Source organism: Xiphias gladius, chromosome 21 (assembly GCF_016859285.1).
Source record: "Xiphias gladius isolate SHS-SW01 ecotype Sanya breed wild chromosome 21, ASM1685928v1, whole genome shotgun sequence".
Classification (NCBI taxonomy): Eukaryota; Metazoa; Chordata; class Actinopteri; order Istiophoriformes; family Xiphiidae; genus Xiphias; species Xiphias gladius.
Genome location: NC_053420.1, coordinates 33,066,045 through 33,092,342, shown reverse-complemented (window position 1 = coordinate 33,092,342; position 26,298 = coordinate 33,066,045). Strand labels below are relative to the sequence as shown.

General features: G+C 38.9%; 2 protein-coding genes across 6 annotated transcripts in view; both read left to right on the top strand.

Moving 5' to 3' along the window:
* Positions 1–6,081: 6,081 nt before the first annotated feature.
* LOC120783121 (transcription factor 15-like) lies at positions 6,082–8,565 on the top strand. Its single transcript, XM_040115865.1, has 2 exons — positions 6,082–6,659; positions 7,453–8,565. Exons 1-2 carry the CDS (start codon positions 6,177–6,179, stop codon positions 7,513–7,515), a joined length of 546 nt encoding a protein of 181 aa, XP_039971799.1. The 5' UTR covers positions 6,082–6,176; the 3' UTR covers positions 7,516–8,565.
* Positions 8,566–21,418: 12,853 nt separating this feature from the next.
* LOC120807217 (casein kinase II subunit alpha) overlaps positions 21,419–26,298 on the top strand; it is a 25,660-nt gene continuing 20,780 nt past the window's right edge. The window contains exons 1-4 of one of the 5 annotated variants that reach the window (XM_040158982.1): positions 21,419–21,579; positions 23,121–23,254; positions 23,350–23,461; positions 23,562–23,663. In XM_040158982.1, the coding sequence (XP_040014916.1) occupies positions 23,154–23,254; positions 23,350–23,461; positions 23,562–23,663 (315 nt within the window). In that variant the 5' untranslated portion in view covers positions 21,419–21,579; positions 23,121–23,153. Of the gene's footprint in view, positions 22,368–22,939; positions 23,255–23,349; positions 23,462–23,561; positions 23,664–26,298 lie in introns of all 5 variants that reach the window. The other 4 variants (XM_040158980.1, XM_040158979.1, XM_040158981.1 and 1 more) reach the window with 4 other exon arrangements.

Here is a 26,298-nt window from a genome sequence, read left to right as displayed (position 1 = left end):
TAAGAATTAAGACAAATGGCAGATGTGGCATAGGCCATTTGTTGTACTTCTACTGACACACCATCTCACCTGTCTTAGTTGCTCAGTCTGTCTGGAGCTGTAAAAGACCATCAGCATCTTCAGGAGGATGGTGGTGAAATGGGAGGTGGATGGGCTGAGTCTTATTTTGAGGTCACACTATGGGTCAAATGAAAGATAACACTGTTGCTACTGGGGGGTTACAGTAGCTTTTTTTCTGCATGAGAAGTGCCAACAAATTTACCCCGGGAGATGTCTGAACTGATGAGTATATCATTTAGTCATCGCCTGGGTTAACTGACAGTCTAAATGGCTACATCAATTAGCATCACAGCCTGAGGGTCCTACAAGCTTTAAAGCCTTTTAAGGTAGTTCAACTTAAAAACACAAATATTTAGTTTTTGCTAGCTTAAAAATGTGTGTTAAGTGAATTAACTTTGAAAATTCTGTTCAAAGTCTGCTGATTACTTGTAACATAAAACTCACTGAGTTAAAGGATTCTAATTTATTACAACTTGGGGCATATTTTTATAGTTTTTTGCCATCATTTCTGTCAGTTATGATAAAGTTGCTCTCAGCAGATGTGGGAAAACAATGACAGCAGTACCATGAAGTATGACAGGCCAACAAAGAAAGCCTGTCCAACACTGTCTTTCTACACAACTTAACAAACAATTTTTTTAGGACACGTAATTGGGTGGGTTATCAGAGCCAACATAATTTTTGAATGGATGAAGTGTTATATTTTTAACCACAGCGGAGTCGAAAGAAAGTGGCTGGGCTGAATGGTGGGCATACACAGCACATGACTCTCACACCAGAGACTGGGGCTCACATCCAGAGTCCTGTCTGAGGTCAGCTTTAGGCAACAAAAATGCTTTGGTAGAGGTTAGGGAAAGATCATGGTTTTGGTTAAATGTAAAAAACAAGTTGTGTCTAAATTCACTGGGAGCTTTTTTTCCCATTAAACCAGACTAAAATCTTTCCCTACCCTTTGCCAAGGGTTGTAAGATTAATAAAAAAGTTTAATGATGCTGTGGTAACCACAAATGGATATTGTACTGCAAGTTGGGATATTTTGGCAGAAAAAAAAACATTATTTTGTTTGTGAAAATTTTACTGATATGTTCAGTATCAAATTATTTTGCAGTTTAAGAAATACGTAAAGTAACAACATATCCTTATAATGTTATATAATGTTATAATAAAAAATGTATTCCGGTTGCAATTACGTTTCATATAAAATGTATTTGTTGTTGCGGGTTTGTTGTATAGAAACAGGGCTGAACAGTCAGAAGATCCGGCAGGTTGTAAAGCCAAAAAATTTTATGAGATTATCTAAGCCACTTTATTTGGGAGTAAAGAGAAGCATACCCAAAATGTTGATAATAATTCCTTATTGCATAGGAAGACTGCAAGCAATCAAGTACAGCAAGTACAGTCAGTCAAAGTTGAACCAAGAAATTGGTCTGTAAATTGTGATGGATGTTTACAACTGGCAGTTTTGGGAATAGTTTGACAAGTTGCCTTAATTTTCTCTTCCAAGTGAGTTGAACTTAACTGTCTGATCGTCTGTTTCTTTTCCCATTGGAACTTTCTTTTTTAGCAATGTCACTGAGTCCCTAGATCTCAGCTATTCATTTGGTGAGTCTTATTGTAACTGTCTTATTGTAACTGATATGAATAATGGCTAAACTTACAACAATTATTATTCTCCATTTAAAAGCTACCTCTAGATCAAATCTTTCAAAAGCGCCATATCAGTTTCCATTTCTATGAAGATGACTCCCAGATCTATTTCTCTTTTTCCAACAACACAATGCAATTGAGCAAACTACAATCCTGCCTTGCAGATGTTAAAAAATGAATATCACAAAACTGTCTTCATTTAAACTCAGATAAATCAGAAGCTATTATCATATGTCGAGACTCATCCATTGATCAGATTTTCCCCCACTTAGGTTCTCTGTCCTCCTGTATTAAATCCCACTGTAGAAATCTAGGTGTTACCTTTGACAAGCTTTATCTTGATCATCATTCTCTTCCTTTCCCTTGCACTATTGTGACACTATTGTTACTGCTTACTCCAATTGCACAGTCAATCACTCATTTCTGAACTATTTGTATCACTGCTTTCATCTGTATACACTCCAGGCTGATAGCATCTAAAACTGTAACTCTACTTTGTCTAAGTACTACCATTTACTATACAATGGTTCCTTTATCTACTGTGTATTCCTTATCTATAGTGAGTTTTTTCTATAGTTTATCTTATTATCTCTATAGTTTACCTTATTGTGTATAATTACATTTACCTGCAGAACTATCCTGAGTGTCTTCCTAGGCATTTCATGATGTGGTATTCTGTTCAAATGACAAATACAGTTGAACTTGAACTTAATAGAAAGCTCATGATTACAAATTACGAAATTAATATGGTCTAAATGAATGAATGAATGAAATAAGATTTATTATTATGTCATGCATACAACTATACCTAGCTCACATGGACTTACATGACATCACAAATTCATATAAGCTAACTAGAATTCTGCGTATACATTTTTCAAATAATATTGCAAGATTTTAAGACCTTCAGGTCTACAAAACAAATTCATTAATCACTGACAAAAAATGTAGTGGAGAAATCAGAATAATTACTAAATAAATAATATATCTTGCCTTCATTTCCAGGCTTTTGAGACAAAATTAGCAAACTTAAACACATCAAAATTCATCAATCAACAACAGATAATCCAGCGTTGATTATCTGCACACCAGAATGCTTAAGGGCTTTGCTGTGCCATATAATGGAAAATTTACACTCTTTAATAATTGTGGTATTTACAATACAAAAGAAAATGGAACTAATGGAACTTCCACTCCCAACAGAAATGTTAAGTTCGCTTGAAATTAATGTAAATGTACACTCACCACATCCCAAAGGTGTTCTATTGGATTCAGATCTGGTGAGTGAGGAGACCACTGAAGTACACTGAACTTATTGTCATGTTCATGAAACCAGTTTGAGAGTTTTGTGCTTACATGGTGAATTATAATGCTGGAAGGAACCATTAGAAGATGGGTAAATTGTGGCCATAAAGGGATGCACATGGTCAGCAACAATACTTAGATGGGCTGTGGCATTCAAATGATAATTGATTGATATTAAGGGTCCGAAAATATGCCCAGAAAACATTCCCCACACCATTACAAATTCTGACCCTACCCTCTGCATGCCGCAGTAGAAATTGAAATTCAGGCAAGACCAGGCTATGTTTTTCCAGTCTTCAGCTGTCCAGTTTTGGTGAGCCTGTGCCCACTGCAACCTCAGATTTCTGTTCTTGGCTGCCAAGAGCATCTAAATGATTTTATGCATTGCTGCCACATAATAGACTGATTGGATAAATGCATGAATAAGCAGGTGTGCTAAAGTGCTGTATGTAATTTCATTAAGTTAATGAAAAAAGTTGATTTCACTAAATTCATTACGATGTTTTAGAGTGAAGGTGAAGCAAAAGTTTGCCCAGTGGCACAAATGAAAATCAAATGACATTGCATATTTTTTTTTTTAAAGTACATTAAAGTTTTGTATGAACTTTGCCGCTATGTGGCTTAAACCACCAGCTCTCTCTCCTCTCACTTCTGTCAGCCTCTGCTGTGCTCCATCTAATAAAGCACCCACCCACACACACACGCACACGCACATAGACAAAGATAAAATATGAAAGGCCTTTGCAGCAGACTGCAGCTGGCTGTTAGAAGAAGGCTCTTTTCTAACCGGTGCAGCTGTTTCCGATAAGTCAAGTTATCTGACTGCAGTCTTTCCCAGTTTCCCAATTTCCCTCACAGGAGACACTGCAGCATTAATGCTGACAATTTATTTATTTATTTATTTATAGTATAGTTCAAATGAAATAAGACTTTGCCTGTATTGGTCTTTTATTAAAAATCAGATATCAACCAGTCTGTGACATGGTTCCCTTTTTTGGTAAAAGACAAACTGTAAAACCTGCAAATACATGCATTCAACAATGCAGAAGAATACTTGCTTTTCTTTTACGGAAATATTTATGGAATGACCATTCTGTTGCAAGGTGTTGGTACTAGTTGCACACAATTCTTATTCAAATGTATGTTAATTGGCACAGACCATGTGAGGGTCAGGAACACTGTAGTGTTTCTACACTACACTATCACTGCTTCATTAGTTTCACTGCTGATGTATTGGTTTTCATGACCGACACACCCACAGTGGGAAAAAAAAAAACTAATTAGACCCAAAAAAATTAACAAGAATATCAACATTTAGCTGTCTCTCCCTGTCCCTTTAAGGGAGAATAAAACTAGTTTTACATTTCTCAAGGTACTGTATTTTTGGGCCCGTGAAAGTTCAGTCAATGTCAACTTTAGTGAGAAATCAGAAGTCTTGAATTTGTGAGGTTATTGTAATTCAAAATCCATTCAGTGTGCTTTAAAGGTGTATTTAAAGGTATTTTGCAAAACAGACATTATAATTTGCCATTGCAGCAAATGCACAGGTGTATCTAAAAACATTAATGATGCCTCATGTCCATTAGGTGTCCAGGGACAGTAACGTAGAAGTGGCTAAAAAGCTTCAAAGAGCTGAACTGGGTGAGAAATATAGGTGGGTAGTGGGAAGTATTTATGGTTCCAATCTGTGACATTGTGGTGGTGTTGGGGGTGAGAAAGTGCATTGGGGTCGTGTTGCTAGCTGGCCAAGTGCGGTAAAACACCATGGTGTCCTGCTTTATGAGTGGAACCATGTTCTGCACAGGTCGCTGTTGTTGGTGCAGCTGAGTTGGGGGCCAGGGGCTACCGGTGCCGCGGTTTGATGTGTCAAGGGGTTGTGTTTGTAAAAACAGGCCCTTTGATGACACTCTCTCCCTTTTGCAGCAGTCTGTCCATCCCTCCCTCCATCAACACCAGTCAATCTGGAAGCCATTTGCTCGGTTTCCACAGAGAAGGTTCAGGTGTGATCACCTCCAGCATCTGCTGAGTGTTTATTTATCCAAAGCACTTAGCCCTGACAAACTGAAACAGGGCAACTGTAGAGCTTCTGAACACATTGGCCCTCTGAGGATTGGAGCCAAACTCTGAGGCTGACTGTGTTTCCACCATCTAGAAATACACACTATATACACATGATATGTATGCATCTTATACTGTATAGGAAAGATGCTTGGTTAGTATTCAGTGTGTTTTACTTAATGCTTTTTAAGACAATGATTTGCTTGTACTCTAAAAACATTTAAGAGCTAAACTTGATCAAATGATAAATAATATTTCTTTAAAAAAAATAGTTTTGAAACATATTGTCATTTGAAGCACATATCACACTAGAATCTCCCATAGGAGTGTACAGGTCATAGCATTGCAGTGGTAGATGTGTTCAGTTCCTTTACTTACCTGTAAAAGTAGCAATACTACAGTGTATAAATACTCTGTTTCAAGTAAAATTGCATAATATTTTATGCACTGGTCATAAACTCACCCAGTTTAGTAGGTGTACCTAGGTAAAATTAATGCAGTCTAAGCGAATATATGAGAATTATTAGGAGAAAGGGGACATCACAAAAAGGAGAAGCGTGATGTACTGTACTATTTTCTAATTTGACTTTTTTTGAAGAGCAGAGGAAGGTATTTTAACTATTTCTCATCTAATTTATTTTCCTCAGCATAATCAACTAGCAGCTGATTGGTCTGAAGGTTACCAAACCATCAGTGCAAAGTGAATGTTTGTCATGTCCCTGAAGTGCCAGTTATAAGAAATGCATAAATGTATGCAAATTTTTTCTCTCTGTTTTCCACTCATAAAAACTAATGGCTCACTCATTTTGGTTAACACAAGTGTCCACACCTCGCCATAGGAAAGGTACCAAACTGATGTCTGTGACTTTACTCCACTCCTCCCTTTAAGGCTCAGGGGATCCTGTAGCTGCTATAAGAGCCCTCCCTGTCATGATGACTGTCACTGTTGGCCACGGTATGGGAAAGTGTCTAAGCAAACTGGGGACTTTTGTAGGCTAAACTTGGAGTTACGGCTACCTTTACGCACAGCTCATGTCTGCGTGCAGCTGTTTTCTATTTGAAAATAAGGAATTGGTTTTCCCCAGTGAAACACTTGCTTATCTGTGATGGCTTTCACTATGCTGAGGCCGGTGTCGACTCATCCCTTCACTTTCCCCGCTGACCTGACCTTGATTTCGGACGACGAGGAGGGGAACCGCAGTGAGAGCGACGGCAGTACAGACCAGGGCTACCACTGCTGCGGGACTCCGGGGGAGAGTTACCGGCGGGAGTCCGGTGGCGTGGTGGTGCGGCAGCGGAACGCCGCTAACGCCAGGGAGAGACACCGCACCCAGAATGTCAACACGGCTTTCACGACGCTGCGGACACTTATCCCTACGGAACCAGTGGACAGAAAACTCTCCAAAATCGAGACGCTGCGCCTAGCGTCAAGCTATATCTCCCACTTGGCCAACGTGCTTGTTGTCGGGGACGGGAGGGAGAACGGCCAGCCGTGCCTGAGTGCTGTCTACAAGGAGCTGAAGGGGAGTGGAGAGGGCCAACAGCCCAGAACTATCTGCACATTCTGCCTAAGCAACCAACGGAAAGCGGTAAAATATTTAGCTGTTAGGCCCTTAAACGTCCACACATATGATCCAAAGCTCCATTTGAAAATTTTACTGGTTATTGCTTAATACGTTTTAGCCTGTGTCATCCTTACCATGCCAGATACAGGCTATTAGTCCTGCACTATTTCCCATGCAAAATATATAACATAAGTTCCAATTGTGTGTCTTGTCAATGGTGTCACATCTTTATATGCAAAATAGCAAACACATATCACATGTGTATGATATTTTATTTAATCTTTGTTCATACTTCATAATTTAGGGATGAAAACTATGAATTTCATTGGACTAATACTTTTTTTCCAATATAGCCTTTTTATATTCTATAGACATACTGTGTTTGAGTAAATTTAAATCTCTGCTTGACTAGTATTTTGCAACAGTTCATCAGTTCATCAGATATATGACTGGAATGAGTCGGTTCCAGTTTAGTGGGAGATCATATGACACTGGGGGATGAGGATGAGTTGCATGCAATATAATAAAATGGACATGGTCCGTCTGGCGTTCAAATCCCTCTGTTGGGATTTAGCTTATTTATAGGTACCATATAGTTCACTGCATGAAAATATCCTTTAAAGGAAAACAGTGTTTTTATTAATTCTAGACAACTATGTAATTGCACTGAACCTATTTAAGTGCTGTCAAGAAAATACGTCAAAACATCTAAACTCAGAAATTGGGTTTAGGTCAAAATTGTTTCCCTAGGTACACAGTAGATGACAGTGACGATCTTTGAATTGACATTGTCAATAATTTGCCCCTTTGCTTACAGGTGACAGACCGACGAGACTGTGTGAAAATGCATGGGAACATTGGGAGACAAATAAGTCGGTGATGATACTGTCTGACCTGGAGTAGGAGTGGAGCTTGTCTTCTGAGCAGACCCTGGCAAAAACTCGAGCGGACATTCCTAGAGACTAGAACCATTTCAGCATGACATCAGTCTTAAAGGACTACTTTGACTTTTTCGGAGTTTGCCTCATTGGTCACTTTACAGTATATGAGATGGGAAGATTGGCACCAATACAATCTGTGTGTCACCAGCAGATGAATAAACTCTTTCCAGTGTACAAACTAACGTCATAGGGGAATATAGTAAACATTGAGTAAATTAGAATGTAAAGCTGCTATGTGGTCCTGAATGTTCTTTTAATTTTAATGACAAATCTGCCTAGTATTTTATGGGGATTGGTGAAACGGGCATACAGTGAAATTCTATACAATCATTGATCTTTCAGGACTAGAGTATCCCTTGGCCTGATTCTCTAAGCATAATTTTGTTATTTACACAGAATATTTATAAGCCATAGAATAGACAATATTGCCTGCTCTGGATTACTAAAAGGTTTATAATCATACAGTACCATGGATAATATTAAGCACCGATAACAGATTGTGCCTTTAAGTAATCATATACTTAATAGCACAACCTGTAATCCAAATGTAAATAAAAGGATATCCTTACCATTTGAGTTCAAAACAAAATAAGTGGTAATTTTGATTAACTTAAAGTTCTTGTAATATATGAACTGACAACAGATGATAACTACAACAAATTTATGTAGTTACAAGGTTTTGTGGTCCTGGTAAAGGTTTGTGTACATAAATATTTGTCTTTCTTATTCAGAGGTCAAACTCTTTATTTATGCATGTAAAACACAAGTAATTTATAGTATCAAATAATTGACCTTTAAATATTGAAGGATCTATCAGAAACACTGAGATGCTTTTGGTGCCGGTCTCCTTATATACTGTATTAGGTGAAATATTCATGAGACAAAACTCGAATAAAAGTTGGCATTGTTCTTTAAGATGAAACTAAGTACTAGTAGTTTGGGGAAGCTTGGCTCACAGAGCAGTTTCAGGAATAAAACATAAGAGGACAGGCGACTCCATTGACCAAGCTGGTGTTGTACGATTATGTGCAACAGGAGACATCTGTGGGACACTATTCTGTTTGCTTTTTCATTACATGTTGTAATCTACTTTGAAATTAAATTTATTTTTACACAGACATGACTCCCTTGTACTTTGCCACTGTAATGGCAATGTGTTTTGAAGTCCTAAAATGATTCTATGGTTTTGCATGGCCTGTTAACAATGGATTTCACTATTTTTCATGAATAATGAACAGAAAATATTCTTGATGAGCTGTAGTTGGTATATTTTGAATTATTGCCCCTTAACAGAGCTGTATGAGCTACAAGAGAAGCTGTTCAAGATTTCCAAATCTTATGATCAAAATGTGAATTGATCATAACACTGGCAGGTGGGATTTTTCCCCTATCACAGTAAAGATCCCAACCAGTTTGCAAAAAACATAAGTACATAATTTACTTACTTTCTGAATTACCCCTACTGGTATGTAGTCATGTAGATAGTTTTAGTTGTATTTTTCCAGTTTTGAGAAATCTATATCTGATATTTCTGCCTCCACACAAATACAATGGAAGTGAATGGAATTTTGTTAATGGTGCTCAAAGCATTTAAAAATAACATTTAAGAAATTTAACAGTGAAACCTCTTTTCAGAGACAGTGTCCCCATTACTCTGGATATTCCACGGAACGCACATTTTTCATTGGAATTATTTTCTAATCAAGCAATAGTCCCTATGAAAAGTGTAGACAGTGTGTTTTGTAAACTATAACATAGTTACAGTACTGTATTTGGATAGAAGAAACCTCAGAGCCAGATATCTCAAAGCCTTTTGTTTTCCTGCTTTTCTTTACAAACCACACATGATGTGTAAATGTAGAACAGCCATACCCCTAAAAAAGAAACTACTCCAACCATTACTGACATTGTCTGCCTGCTTAGAAGAGGAAGCCTACGTGGGGAATCCCAGTGAAGGTTTACCTTCTCAGTCTGAGTAATGCCGAAGAATCTGTACAAAGGAAGTAATGAATCTTCTCTGAAATCGATGTAGCCCAGCAGTATCTGACCACAGAAAGCCCTGTCAGGGTGGTAGGTGCTGAGTGCCAGTTAGGAAGGCATGAATTGGAGTCAACTCTGGGAAAAGGTAAGGACAAAACAGGAAAGACACAAATTAGTGTTGTTGGATCTATTGTGGTGACTGATGATTACTCATGGGGACCTTCAGGGAGTGTAGCACAGTACTGGACTCATGCCAACAAGATCAACCACAGGAAGAGAGGAAGAAACAGAGTTTAAAGTTAAAGGTGTTGGAGCTGAAGGACCAACTCTTTAAAATATAAATGTAAGTTCATAAATATGTGCATTCTCATGTTTGGAAAATGCCTCATTTGCAACTTATAAGCTCTCCCTAATTCTCCTGAATGCAATTGAAACGTGATTAGCTAATTTCCTGTTTTTATTAATGATACTCACTTCAAAGTTTGGATCAGTATCCAGGAAAATACAGAAATCTGAGGCCTGATCTTTGGCCTGAATCTGCTCTGGTAGTAAATATCCCAGTTTGGGATCCACATGTGGTGTTGATCAGTCACAGCTAATATCACCCAGCACCCTGTGTCCAGACAAACACAGCTGCTAATGAATTAATGTTATAGATCACACCAAGAGAGCAGCACTGTGGGCTGTGTGAGAATCAGTTTACACAAAGAGGCAGAACGTAAGTTTTTAAATTGGATGTGCAAAAAGCAACGTACTCAAAACAAAGTACTCAAAACTCTTAAAAAAGTGCTTATATGATGAATGCCAGCAGTTTGATTTGAATAATCTGCACCACATTACCTTGGAATGTCAAAAAAATGTGACAAAAATAAAAGTAGACAACATGTCCGATGTGATGGACTACCTTATTCTCAGAAGTTTGAAGTCTTTGCAAGCTGATTTTAATTCTGAAATAAACTGGAAAATTCAAAGCACTGCAGTATTTCTTTGCAATGTTAAAGGAATAGTTTGACTTTTGGGAAAAAATGCGCTTATACACTTTCTTGCAGAGAGTTAGATGAGAAGATTGGTACCACTATACGCTAAGTATAAAGCTATGGCCAGCAGGTGGTTATCTTACGTTAGCATAAAGACTCGAAACAGGGGGAAACAGTGTCCAAAGGTAACAAAATCCACCTACCAGCACCTCAAAATCAACACATTATATCTCAAATGTAAAAATAACAGTTTTTGTTGTTACAGTGGTCATGTGCCAAATTATCTCTAGGCTAGCTGATTCCCCCTGTTTGCTAAATCAAGTTAACTGGTTGCTAGCTGTACCTTCATACTTACTGTACAGACGTGATATCAATCTTCTCATCTAACTCTTACCAAGAAAACAAATCAGTGCCCCCAAATGTCTAATTATTCCGTTAGGTAAAGATTATTTGTGGTAAATGGGCCAAGCATGCTGAATCTATATGATGTAGTATTTTTGCTATAGCTGATGTATGAATACATTTCTATATAAGCTGTGTTTTGTCATACAAGAACATCCTTCGTGCATGTGACACGTCTTTGATTGTGTTTATGTTGAGAAACTGTGTACACTACAACACTTTGTTTTACCTAGGACTTCTGTATTATTGTTGTAACTATACCTTACGAAAAGTCCTCAAAAGTTGCTCATTATCACATTTTGTGGTGTAGTAACCCAGTCACAGCCAACCATGAGATTTATAACAGATTTTTAATTTGACAACATAGTTATGACTAAACTGAATCCTATCATTAAATCATTCTAAAATTGATGTTTGGAGGTACACTCCTCTGAAAGAAAGTTATTGCATTCACAGTCCTCTGGGACAGCGCAAATAACTGCACATTTGTATGAAGCATTCCAGCCCTCCAGTTTTTCTCCACCTGTCACCTGTCAGTGCTAAAGCCTAATTAGAAGCTGCTGTGTGATCTTATCCTGCAAATCAGAGGGCTCATCCCCCAAAAAGGCATGAAGATGTCATAGAGGAACAGGAAGGAAAAGGCCTGAGTGCTAGACCGTGCCAAGGCCCTCCCTGTGGGCCCTGGGTCAGTGCCAGCTTTGACATCAATCGGGTTCAGATGGCCCACAGCACTCAGCTGATGCTTATTTTAATTCCTTGGTGGGAAAGCATGGCTGACCAAAACTCTGAGTCAGAGACGGTGAGCAATTTTACATTGAAGTCACTGAATGGGTTTGTTCCTCACATTAAATACAATATAAAACAATTTTAAAAGGGAAGGAGTACACCTCTCCATTATGTAACATGTAAATAAAATAAATAAATACACATAGAAAAAATGGATATGAGATATAGGAATATATCAATTTTCTAAAACTTAAAATATGTACATGCTTTAAATAAAGAAACAGATGAAAAATACTTTAAATATGTACATGCAGATCATATTGTGATTCATAAAAGCCAATACAGTGGCAAAGAAAACTTGTGTACATTAATGGAAATGGCTGAATGACTGCATTAAGAGGCATAAGTATGTAAATAAGTGACTATAGCATTATAGGTGTTGATAGTAGATATTTGAAGCAAATTGCCTTTGACCGAAAAAAGCAACGACAGTGGTGCTATTGTCAAACAAGACTAGGTCAGAAACCTAGTATATGGCTGCACCATGTATAGTCAATGTGTGAAATTGTGGGCAGCTTGTTACAGGGATAGTCAGTGGCAATATCTATAACGTGAATTCCTGGATATTCATAGAATTTTCTGTATTGGTCTTTATAATATTTGTTGTTAAAGTGTACTGAAGTAGCATAGCACATGACATAGTTAAGCTCCGACTGAGTTCTTCCCTGGCCCATGCCCCATCCCTCCACCAAGTTCGGTGCAAGTCGGTTTAGTACAGTTGGCCTAATCCTGTTGACAATTAAACAAACAAAGCAACAAACAAACCAGCAGACATAGATGAATATATAACCTCCTTGGCAGAGGTAATTATCTGTTAACTCCCCCTTATTTTTCTTCTGTTTCTATCTGCGGATGTCTTTTGTTTTCTAAGACTCTGTACTGACTGTCCTTGTACAGGACAGTATAAAGTACCATTGGAAGGTCAAAGTCACCAGCGGCGCTTTCTGGATCTTCAGCCCCTCCTGGTAAGCATAAATGGAGAGTACCATGGGGAAAATAGGAGGAACTAAGATTGCGATACAGTTCCTCTCCACAAGGCCAGCCACTGGAAATTATGGACAGGGAGACAAACCTTTCCAAATTGGGCCCCTCATTCACAGCCACTCCAGCACCACCAAAACAGTCAGGGGGAGGGTGCTTTGGGGGGGGGGTCACTATTACTTTGTGATAAATAAATAACTGAACAATAAACAGCTCTATCTCTGCATTTGCTGTCAATCTCACCTGTTGCTTCTGCCCTAGCTGGCTCTCAAACAGCAGCATGTCCTCTCCTCCATCTCTCTCCATGCTTTCGCTGCGTTCCAGTCCTGACCCTCTCTTACTGCTTCAGCTGCAACAGCAACACTGGTTATAGAAAGGAAATATATGAAACAAATTAACTGGATAGCTAATCACAATGGACAGCCTGTTCAGCTTTCCCACGTGTGTTTTCTTAAGTGTCTAAGTACTCTGTTTTGCTAATACATCTGGTCCAGACTGTCTTTGTACCTCCTCAGGACAAGCCCTTTTGAGTCTGAAAATATTTTTCAATCTTCATGTGGATTGAGGGAGCAAACATTCACTGTCAGAGTTAAAGAATTAACATTAATATTATCCAGTTGCACAAGCAGATTATATGCGAGGAAATGCAAACAACAATCCTTCCTCCTGCGCATGATCATGTTTTGATTCAGAGTGTGCACAGAGAGGAGGGGCTATTCACAGGCAGGTCTGCTTACATTGTATTTGTGAAGCCCCTTCCACACTGGACAAAAAACCCAGTACCAACCACTAACATCTGGCTTTTTGCCTTCAGTGGAAAGGGTAAAATCAGCATTCATTCCCGGGTCGAATGATTCTGCAGTAGTCCCGGGTATTTATCGGCTCCAGCTTCGATCACATACACGCTAAATTTTGCCCCTTTTCCAGCACGATGCTATGACGCTGCTGCGTAAGTGGCCAGGAACATTTATGGTTTTTTACAGTATATGGGATCTACGTGCAACTGTGATTTGGTTTTTCGTATGCAACACTGCATTCGTTGAGTTTGAAGAGACTGAAATAAAAGATATATAACAGTCACAGCTGTAACATAGTCACTGGCCCCCATGCTGTTTTCTACTGTTTACTAACCCTATTTTCTGGCACCTTCCTGATGTCGAATGAGACACATCAGAAAAAAAAACAAAATCATACTCGTCTACTGGCAAAGAGGAATGGAATCGCCTTTTTTTTTTAGCTGGTTTACCTATGTTTAAAAAACCTGCATATACATGTTAATTTTGGTGTAAAAAAGATATAAGAGAGAGAGAGAGAGAGCGACATCTGACTGGCCAAGTGTTTTGACCACAACTTTTTCATAAAAACAGCAGTGGGTGCAGTATAAGATGACAAGTTGAAATATGTTTTCAACACCTATTTATATATTATTACTTAAGGGTCAACCACAGACCTTTGCATGACCTTTGAATGGGCCCCCCCTGGGCCTTGGGCTGGGGTCATCTGTACCCTTTGAACCCCCCGTACCCTTTTGTGTACAGGGTAGGGCTTCAGCTGCACAGTGTTTGAAGGTTTGTGCATTTTCACGGTCTGATTTCCCTCATGGCTGCTGTCAAAAGCTCTGTTATGAAATATAGCAAGCTTGTTTTAATATAATTGAAGTAGTATTTTACATGTTGTGGGTAAAACTGTTTTCTTGACTGAGAAATAAAACTGAACTTGACTGCAGAACAGATGGACCATATTGTCTGTATCTTTCAGCCATCTGCGGCAACATATTATTCTTTTTTCTTCTTACTTTACGTTCGTAGTAGAATTCCACAAAGTAATGCTGCCTTTCTCGCTCTTTGTCAACATTTTTGAGGCTGCAGTCTTTTTGTTGGAATAAACCTTATTGGAATTGTCAGTGGACAAAACTGGACCATCCGTTTCATGCTTAGGTTCAGTGTTATCTCCGCATTGTGCCCAGTCAACTGAGCCGTGCAGTTTGAGCATAAAAGGTGCTGGTCCTGGAAAGAAAGGCCAATTAAAAAGTGTAGTTTGAGTAGTGTGACTTAACATAATGCCCAAGATTAATAAAAATGCTGCTCAGTTTAATATGTATCTTTTACAATTTTCACTACACAGGGTTAATTAGGTCTTGATTGTGACTGGGAAAAAAATATTGACTTCTTATATCAAGAGAGATGTGAGAAGTTTTCAGAATTTTCTTGGAACATCTAGTGAGCATTAGAGGAGTTTAAACACTTCAGCAAAGGCCTCAGCACTGAGGTTGTCACCTGGGCCCGAAGAGTATAGGCAAAAATTCCAGGACCACCATACAGGTGCCCATTAAAAAAGGTTGTGTGAAAATTTTGATGAGCTCAGTTGTGCAGTGGTAGACGCTGCAGCAACAGTGTTTCTTTCAGATTGTAAACCTGCCATTTAGCCCAAGCAAACATGCAAAATTAAATTTTTTTGGTGTTTACTATCACCTAGCTTGACAAATCTATCCCACAATATTTACATCACTCATTTTAGTTTGGGCAGACCATGGATAAATTAGCTTGAGAAAGATATCACTCCATGTATTGTTTTCATCCCATTCATCTCAGTGTCCCCAGATTGGAATAAGGGAAAGGGGAGGGGGACGGTCTCTACCCACTAGGAGGTACAAAGGTCAGACATTTTTTAATGCTGCACAATGTAGCTGTAGATTGTAATTAAGAATGTTTGGGACAATGAGGCACTGAATGTTTTCATCATCTTAATCTAAAAGTGCACCAGTATGTATGATACTTAAATCTCATTGTGAAAACAGCTTTAGCAAGATGGTGTTTGGCTGTGTGAAGCTGTTAGCATTAATAGCTTTTAATTAAACCTTTTAAACCAAAAACATAAATAAACTTGACTGTGGATGTTCATCCTTGACTTCAGGAGTCATATGTCAGACAAAACAATCTGAACTCAAAGGCCCACTTACTTCATTTAAGTCATGATGACACCTTAACCAGTTCCATTTGCAAATGAAGACTGGGCTTGAGAGCTCCAAAAAAAGCTAGTAAGTGAACCCCTGGGTTGAGATTAATACATTTTTTCACATAATTAAAAGCAACTAGAAACATGCCTTTATACTATAGAAAATAATTAGCTTTACATTATGAATTGTAGTTAATGAGGAACAGTCATTACTGTAACTTAAAGGTGGAGAACCCTGCAAGTTGAAGTTGACACACTCAAACACACACACACACACACACACACACACACTAAATGCTAATTTGGAATGAACTCTTGGAATATGGAGAAGAAGGCTGTCCTGGGACAGAGGGAGAATGTCATTTATATATTCAAGGGCCAGGCCATTTAGTGCTTTATAGACCAGAGGCAATATTTTTAAATTAATTCTATAAAGGATAGGTAGCCAGTGAAGCTGTTTAAGAATAGGATAGGATTCCATACAGCATGTCAAATCTATTAGATCGGAAATCAAACTATGGAAATCCGGTGTTCAAGATAATAAATATATGAACCACTGTAGTACAGTGTCAGACAGGCCAACCCAGCTCTTGAAATTTTAAAAATGTTTAAAATGTTATGGTCGATGGCATCGATAGCTGAGCCCAGGTTGAGCATAACCAACACAGAGAGATTTTTTGCTTCAGTGGTAATCTTTATGTCATTAATAATCTCGACAAGAGCTGTGTTAGCACTGCAAAGATGCCGGAAAACACATATTTATCATAAATGTTGTTAGTAGCAAGTTATTGGTGCAATTGAAAAATGAACCTTCTCAATTATTTTACTAAGGATGGTAAGGTAATGGTAAGGTTAAAATAGCAGGGTTAAGAAATCTTTAAAGAATGAGGAAAAATTCCAGTCTGGAGCAAGCAGTTAACAATAATAAGTATATCAGGTGGCAAAAAATGTATTTAAAAAATGTTACAGGAAGCAGATCAAGGGGAGAGGTAGATTATTTGATTTGACTTTCGGCATCAGCAAGCTCACTGGGGCCCACTATGGAGAAATGTTTGAGGGTCATTTCACCCAAAGGTACTCTAAAATCAAGATCTCGCTCGTTTTGGAGAATATTGTCCCTGATGTTAGTAATCTTGTCATTGAAAAAATTGAAAATTAAAAGAAGTCACTGGAAATAGCGTGAGCAGGACTAATTAGTTCATCATTGGTTGAGAATAACAATTTTGGTTCATTTTTCTGACTGTTGATAAGATTTGAGAAATAGGATCTTTCAGCTAGTTTCATGGTAGTTTTTGTAGTTGTCCCAGTCAGATTCGAATTTTGATTTTCTCCACCTCCTTTCTGCCTCATGGCAGTCATATCTTAACTTTTTTTACATGCTTTAATTTTACCAAAGAGTATCTTGGTTTATTGGTGCAACAGTATTTATACTTTCTAGCAAGTTGGTGCTAAAGGTAGTAACAAGATCATCACAATTAACATTGAAAGATGTTTGTAACGGTGATGGCATTGAAGAGAATTTGTTAATAAATGCTTCAGTGGAGTTATCGTTGATGTACTGTTTTTTAATTGTTCTCCTTGAATCAACACTTGTGTTTACCAAGGTTATGTCATAAAAGACACAGTAATGATCAGAAATAGCAATAAATTAATATTAGTAATTCTGACATTGATATATCAGTCTAACAGAGCAGATGAGTGTGTGTGTGTGTGTGTGTTTGGTGTGGGCGTAACTTCCGCAGAATCAAGACGTCCATCATGAACCAAAAAGTTTCTCATTTGAAGCATCAAGTTTTCTACATTTTTTCCTTGCCCAGTGATATGTTTTATTTTTAAAAGAGACCCATTCCCAATTTTTACATTTTTTATACACAAATTTTATTCAACATGTTCAGCATGAGCAATCTCCCAAATCTTTACAAAAATAAAGCTGAATCTCTAGAGGGGCATTTCCCATCCACTTCTTTCCGGCATATAATTAGACTGCACTGTGCACTTCCCTTCAGCCCTAAAGTTCTCTGCAGAGTAATCACAGGTAGCCTGTGTTTGGCAGAGATTTTTAGAGGATAACTGTCCCCTTGATCCAGAAAAACACACACATCGTGACATGTATTAAGTTGTGACACTGAATTCAGAAAAACGCTCGTAGGTATAAGCAAACCTGTGGATTTGTGTTTTAATAAGACATTAACAATAAATGCAATTTTTCACTGCTCGGAGCCTCCTTTGACTGGGAGATGGATGGGAGAAAGAATATACCTCTTAAAACTTTGAACCAGTGTCAACACCAAGAGCAATTGTTTGGAGGATATCCTCAATCAAGGCCTTAAAAGCACAATGAATAGTCTGACAGAACCCGGCTACCCCCAACAACCTCCTTGAACTGCCTGCTGTGTGCTAGAGAAGAATGAGTGTACCAACTCCTGCTCAAAGCACAACACCACAGTGACATCTGAACTTTGTTTCTCATTGAACAATGCCAAAATGAGACTCTTGCCATTTTAAACATGCCACTCATCTGATAATGGCTTAAGAGATAAAACTTGCTATGGTTCAGGCTGTAATATATCCATACTCAAGAGTGGATTAACCTGTTAAGTAACCAGGGGACAGAAATTTGTTGTTGAGCCCCAACTTACAACCACCACTACCCTTCTACTGTGCCTTTTGTGTGTGTACCCTGTTCCTTTCAACTTCCCGTCCAGTACAGTGTACACAACACATGAAAGCTGCCTTTTGCTCAGACACCCAGAAACCAACCAGTAAGGCTATACTGGAATACTACCTGGCCCTAGATTTGTCAATTAAAGGAGCTACTTTTAATTAAAAACAAATTCATTTAGGAATATGCTCCATGTATGCACAATATTTTCTAAAACAATGCTGGTCGTATAACTAGATTTGGATACAGGACCCCTCTACAAGAGAGGGTCTCAATATTATGTAGTAATACTGGGCCCGTCTTCCTTGATGTTGCACATTTGCAAATTCGTTGACAAATTTGCAATTAATCAAATTATATGAAACAAACTGACACAAATTTAATGTGGTACTTTTTGAGCCACGCATTGCCCAGGTAGTAAAAATAACAACAACCAAACTCCAAAAAAACATCTAATATCAGTGGTAGTAGTATTTCTTTTCAATTTTAAAAATAAACTCTTTCTAAAAGAGAAAAAAAACAAGTACATAAATAATGTGAACTAGAGAAGTCAGAATTCTCAGGAAGAACCAGAGTGGAACTGTACAAGAGAAATAAAAGATAACAAAACATTATGTTAAAGTAAGTCTATGAACATACAGTATGTCTTTAGAAATTGTTTTAAAGGGGAATGTAAACCCTGAGCTCTTAAGTCAGGTCTAAGAGTTCAAAACCATGATGACAAAGCCTGAGAGTTACAAGTATTATCCCTTTATACTATGTTGTAAGTACATTATGTGTTACGTATGAATGACTATACTGTAAATTTGCACTAGTTAGTGGGTGAGTTGCTGAGAAATGAGCAGACTGAAGCGAAGTGTGTGTGTGTGTGTATGTGTGTTTGTGTGTGTGTGTGTGTGAGTTCTGAATGTTGGGGTGCCACCTTTTGGACAATATAAGTATTTTTTTCCTCGTTAATTTATTAAATTAATAGAGCTTTTTTATATTGATGTTTGAATAATTTGGAAATAATAGATTCGAAAAATATATTTTAATGATATTTTCTCAAGTTACATTTTTTAAAATAACCCTTATAACCCTTCAGAAATGGCAACTGCAAAGATTCTATCAATAACCATGTTGTCACCAAAGATCCCTTAACCAAAACACTTATAAGGTGTATTATAACCATGATTACCATTATTACCATGCTAAAAATCAGACCACTTATTTAGTAGGCCCCATTAGCCCAGCCAATTAAGGTTAAAGTATAAATTGAATGAAAATTTAATGACAGACAGATGGATAATATGTGTGTACTGACCGATGGGTAACAACATGCTTAACCATGTGTTAAATACAGTCACCTATAGGTCTCCCTGACTGCTTATCTCGGTCCTGACCCTCCTACCAAGGCTGCAGGTACCGCTGCTATCCAAAAGGACAACAAGCAGTACTGCCAGCGTTGCCAGTTGCTGGAGCAATAAAATCTAAATTTGGGTTAAATGTGAGGAAGTTTGGTTGGAGTTAAGGTTTGGGCAAGCAGACCAGCTGAGGGTGAAAGACTGACACACCTCTCTGTCAATGGGAACACCCCCCAATGTACTTCTGTAATACTGAAAAAGAAGGCACAAATTTAGAAGTGAAAAGAAGTAGAGGGAGCCAAATATTATTATATTTCCAGGAGGATGTTTCAAGTTTTCCTTTTGACTTCAGTTCAATTCCAATCCCCTCCAACACTGTCTTCAGCGTTCAATACTCGTGGTTGCAGTTTTGGCTTGTGATATACAGTTCAGTCAAAAAGTCGTAGGACAATGACATATTTCTGTTGCATTAGCTCTGTACTCCAGTACACTGGATTTGAAATGAAACGATGACTATGAGGCTAAAGCGCTGCTCCTCAGCTTTAAAGTGCAGTTGTTTACATCCACATCGGATGAACAATGTAGGAATTGTAGCCCTTTCTTTAAAGGAGACGTAAAATAATCAATGTTAACAGAAACTTAAATAAAGTCACTGTATTTGATATCTGATTGTAAATCCTTGGTCTCTTCCCTGCTGACGTGGTGTCACGTCTGAACTGTAGTCTTCTTTTAGACTGCTCAGAGACTTTCTATACAATCTATAAAGTCTACTTGTACTGCACTTGAGTATATTCATTTTATGCTACTTAATACTTCAACACCACCAAAATTCAGAGGGAAATATTATACTTTTTACTCAACATCTAGCCGACAGCTATAGTTTCAAGTTACTTTACAGACAAAGATTTGACCTAAAAACAGCCTATGTTAATCTTGTAGTCATAGCCTTTTTTGCTTGTGATCCCCTTACTTGTGTTGTTGGGGCTCCTTGTTGTTAGCCATTCCACAAAAGAGTGATTTCCTCTGTAAACTTCTCAGATGGTTCATTTAAATAACTGTTTGAAGCATAGAGAGGTCAAAGTATACAACATTTTGTAAAAAAGGCAAAGATCATAGAGAAAATTCCACCAAATGAATAAAGATTTGGGTATCAGCACTTTCCATGTTGTCTTTCCTGATACATTAATCATCTCACTACCGCTCAGATTTAAATTTGGAGGGGATCGACTGTTATGCTGGAAAACACTGGAATAACAACCAAACTCCACAACAATAAAATGCTACTTACACATTTCAACATCAGTATTAATAATTATTAATGTCATATTTGACAATTTATCAGTCACATGGGATATACCCTGATATACTTCATTTTTTTTAACTTCACGTACAGTTAGCTGATACTGCTTATGTGTTTTAACTTAAGTAGGAATGTGAATGCAGGGCTTTTGCTCGTAATGGAGTATTTTTACATTGTTGTATTGGTACTTTTAAATGAGAAAATAATTTGAGTACCTTTTCCACATTTGTTCACTTGTCACAAGTTTTAGGGCCGTCTAGCCTTCAGCATTGGGACTCAAGATCACTTGAAGTGATCAATGAATTTGTTAACCAACCCAACCAGTAAATAATTACAACGCGTATTTAGAATGTGCTTCGAATGTGGGCCAATAAAAACATGACAGTGATAGTTTCGTTGTTTTTCAGTTGGTCCGCGACTTTGCAGTGGCTTGTCTCTCCACGGCCCCCGTTGCAATTCTCGGAGAAGTAGGTGGCGTTGGTCAGCCATATTGTCTCTGAAACAGCAGAAATCACATACTAGCACAGACACACTGCCGACGGAGTGAGGCGAGAATTGTCGGCCTTACAAAAATCAGCTAGTTGGGGAGCATTTCGGTCGTCGAATTGATCAAGGGGGTAAATATCCACTCCCGTATTTCTCTGCTGTTGACAATGCCGACTCCTGTTCTCTGTGGAAACTAGCAAGCGCTAACGTAAACTGTGCTAAGGTTAGCAGGCTAGCAACTTAGGCCCGCTTAGAACCGATAAGTTTCCAACACCTTCCACACACACCGAAAGCCATTCCAGTCGAGTGATCAAGGCTTGCTAAGTAGCTAATAAGCAATTACTCATCGTTTTCGTAGTCATCGGAAAATGTAGCGACTTCAACCACTGCCAGAAACAAATTTGTAAACACCATATAAATCTTCCGTTTTTAAGCGAAAGTCGCCAGAACGTTAACATTACAGATGTCTAATTTTTTCGAGTGAGTAACTATATATCGATGACTTTGAACATAACCTGGTCCAATTAATCATTGTGCATTTCGATGCAAGATGACTGTGGGAGTCTTTTGCGAAAGTTAAAATTTCACTTGAGTTTAGTGTTGTTTGGGTTAGCAAGCTAATGCCGAATAGATCAGTTGATTGGTCGATCCGGAAATGGTTTTCATACGCGTTGTGGCGGTGGATTACAAGCAATTAAATATTAGGTTATTAACGGTAACTAACACCTATGAATAAAATTCGTCCTGGCGTTTCTCACTGGAAGACTAGACATCGGGGCTATGACCAGGCAGTCGATATTATCGGGATATTTACCCCAAGATAGTTGACGATAAATTACGATATTTACCTATCGATGTGGGTGTTAGGTTGTTAGCTAACGTTGGCTAAAAATAAGACATCACCTGTCCAAAACAAGAGGTAAGTTAATCTTGTCCCTAGCTAGAACCATAGCTAAAAGTTAAAGCACAATTTTTAAGCTTCAGTCTTAGCTCCCTCCTACCCAAAGCAGTCTAATACAAAACCTGTGTATTCCGCAGCAATCCACCTGTCAATCATATACTACACCTTACCCACAGTCATTATCCACAACTCAAGATACTTGAATGCCTCAGGGTCACTCATGTTATATCTGAAGTAATCATTTCTGCAATGTCTCACATTGACTGTGAGACAGAGCAAAACAATAGTGGCAGTTTAAAGATTTGATAGCTTTATCTTGCCTTTCATCAGCCAGTGTTGTGCTCACTGTCAACTAATGGATTTACCAACAGAAAATACATATGATTAGTCTAATAAATTAATTAAAGGGCAATGCCAGACAAACTTGCATGGGGATTTGTGGCTTTTCTTCATTTCATAACATTGTAAATTTATGAATAGAGACAATGCAAACATCAGTGATGAAGGAACTGCTACACTGTGACGTAGCAGTATGAAACAGGAATTCAGTTTCACTAATTTTTACTTTTTTCTTCCAACTTCTTTGTTAGCTATTCCACCGTGCCCCTGGTGGCCCCTCCCCCATCCTCAATCGAACCCCCCATCCCACCCTCCAACCCCCACACAAACCCCTTGCCCCGTTTGGATCAATCCCCCTCATTCCCTACCTTCCCTCCTCTTCGTCCCTCCCACCCATCTTCCCTGTACTCCGACTGTCCTCTGCTGCAGTAGGATCTCCCCACCATCTCTGCCAAGCTGTCAGACATGTCAGGGCCCATGCCGAGCCGGGCCCGAGTGTACACAGAGGTCAACACTCACCGGCCCAGGGAGTACTGGGACTATGAGTCCCATGTGGTTGAATGGGGGTAAATACCTTGTTGACCCTCACACAACACTTGCAGCGTGCTGCTTGGCAACTTTTCAACCCGCCTGATGTTTGGTTGTGATTTTTACTCCACAGAAACCAGGATGATTTTCAGTTGGTGCGGAAGCTAGGGCGTGGCAAATACAGTGAAGTCTTTGAGGCAATCAACATTACAAATAATGAGAAGGTGGTGGTGAAGATACTCAAGGTAAAGCTATACAAAGACAGAGGTCTGAGTCAGTGGCTCTGATGAATGAACAGACTCTATCCTCATTTCCACCTAACTGTCTCATCCTTTTTTCTTTTAGCCCGTGAAGAAAAAGAAAATCAAGCGTGAGATTAAGATTTTGGAGAATCTACGCGGAGGTCCTAACATAATCTCCCTCATCGATATTGTGAAAGACCCTGTAGTAAGTAAAGTATATTGATTTGCTTGAACACTTACCTGTGGTCATTGTTATATCAAATGCCATATTTAAATTTAAATTCAGTGGCTTTCAAACTTTTTCTTTCATGTCCCCCTTTTGGAGTAAGAAAAATTTTCATGCCCCCCCCCCACCTACAAAATGGTGACAAAATGGGCCAGTTTAACTTTTAACTTATTGAAATAACAAAACCATGAACATTCCTTTCACCTTTCTTTCAACTTCGTCAAACCACTTTTTGTGACATTTGTCACTAGATTGCTTGATCAGTCTGTGTGCTTTTTAAAAAAAAAATTGCAAATTTTATTTTGTTTTTCTCACTTTCCTACAACGATCACAATAAAGTTCAATCTGTATAAAAAAAAACAAAACAAATGCAGATATTTGTCAAAAAAGATGAGAAAGTCAATTAGTGAGAATTCAACTCTTATCACTGCATTAGTGGCTACATTGAGCCTGTTTTGTACTGCACATCTTTACAAAATGGGGTTGAAGGCTTGATATTGCCAGTCTCAAGTCTTGCTTAGTGTTGAGCTTTTATCAGTACTTTTTTTCATTGAGGCAACAGCAGAAAAGCCCGTCTCACAGAGATACGATGTGGCGAAGGGAAGCAGAATGCCCGCAGCCCTCTGTCCTAGGAGTGGATGCTCCCTCTCCACTCCAGACCAGAATTCACTCACTATCTGAGCTGTAAAACCTCAGCCTCACTGTCAAGTCGAATGTTATTTCGATGACCTTGTCCTCTTCAGCAGAGCTGAAATCAGTAGGTGCTGCTGCATTGAATGAATCATTCAGCCAGTCATACTGAGCACTGTTGTTTGGGAAGTAATTTTGGCTGGACCTCAACAGCGGGGGCAGCCCTATAAACACAAAGGTCCATGACTGACTGAGTGAGTGAGTGAGTGCATGATAAATTTACACCATTGGTCAGCTGAATGCCACATGACTAAGTGCTGAAGTTACACCATTTGCTGTTGCTCTTTCAAAATGAAGAGGCGCAAACAGTTTCTATTGCGTCATCAGGGGGGTGTTTACAGGCAGTGTTTCCAATTTAGCGATTTTGCTGCTAGATTTAACGACTTTTCACACCCTTTCAATTACATTTCTTCACAAAAGTACATAACGACAAATCTAGTGACTTTTTGGACAAACCTTAGTTACTTTCCATACAAGAGAGTCACCAGTATTGCCACACAAGCGAGAGGTTGGGCTTTCCCTCCAAAGGCACACCACTCTATGCGTGTCATTCAATTGACTGCACAACAGCTGACACAGACGTGAATGAGCTTCTAACGCACTCTTTAAGTGATCGCTTTAAAGGTAAATATAGCCAAAATCACAGCACATCTGTTGTCTTCAACTTATGTTTGTTTGGAAGTGACTGCTGCTTAACGTATGGTTGTACAGGGCTGCATTTCTGTCACTACTTAATAATTGTTCCGTCGTCTGACAACAGAAACAGTTGTGTTGAAAACATCGTCTCAGGGAAGATATGTGCTGCTTAACACATGGAATCACTGTGGTGGCTTCAGAATCAATGGAGCAAATTCACTCAAATTCTCAAAGGAATCAGTATTTCCTTGCCCTGCCCCTTGTGTCAAACTTTTGAGTGAATGCACTGATCTTGTCTGCCAGGTGAGGAATGTGCTCGTCTCTGCTTTGAAGCTGAATATTCAATTCGTTCAGCTTTCCAAATATATCGCTGAGATAGGCCAGTTTCATCAGAAATTGTTCCTCACGAAACTTGCCTGCAACTTCATGCAGGCAACCTAGCCGCGCTGTGCCTCCTTCTCTTTCTCCAAAAACGCCAGAATTCCTCTCTGAGCCCACTCATGACTCGCGACAACACTTTACCTCGCCAGAGCAACCTAGCCGCGCAGTGAAAAAACCCAACAGAATGTTCATCCCCCATCTCCTCACAAAGTGCGGAAAACAGCCGCGCTTTCAGGGTTTTTTTTTGATGGAATTAACCACGCTAACATCGGTCAGAACTTTCTTTAGTTGAGGGTTAATCTGTCTTGATGGTAGCGCGTCTCTGTGTATGACAGAGTGCGCCCAATGCACATTTGGCGAGACCCTCTTGATTAGTGCCTGCAATCCCTTCCTTTTCACTGCCATGGTCTGTGTAACATCCGTGCAGAGTTATCATGGACTTATTCCATTTCAGCCCATGTTCTGTCATGTAACCAAGAGGAAGCCTCAAGAGCTCATCAGCTGTCGCTCTACTTGGGACATACTTGCAAAACAGCAAATCCTCACACAGTGACTCCGACTGGACAAAGCCAACATAAGCAATAAACAATCAGTCTTTATTGCCATCAGTAGCCTCATCCACTTGTAAGGCCAAACGTTTGCCTTTCAGTTTTTCTGTGAGTTTTTTCATTTGAAATGTTGTATATACATCTTGCAACTGTGTCACTGGACAGAGGGACAGCCTTTGATTTTTGTGGCGCTTGTCTCATCAAGTACAATTGACACCATATCTAAAGTTGCGGGGAATATGAGTTTCTTGCTGTCGTGTGTGGTGTCTTGCACTGTGCAATTCTGTGAGGCCATAACTGCTTTGTTGTTCACTGATGCAGTTTTTACAAAGCGATGTTCCTGCTGACGGTATTCACCA

Excerpts from the sequence above, each read along its gene's own strand:
- LOC120783121 (XM_040115865.1), top strand. The coding sequence starts at position 6,177 with ATGGCTTTCACTATGCTGAGGCCGGTGTCGACTCATCCCTTCACTTTC. Across the intron at positions 6,660-7,452 it reads TAAGCAACCAACGGAAAGCG|GTGACAGACCGACGAGACTG; the intron begins GTAAAATATTTA and ends CTTTGCTTACAG.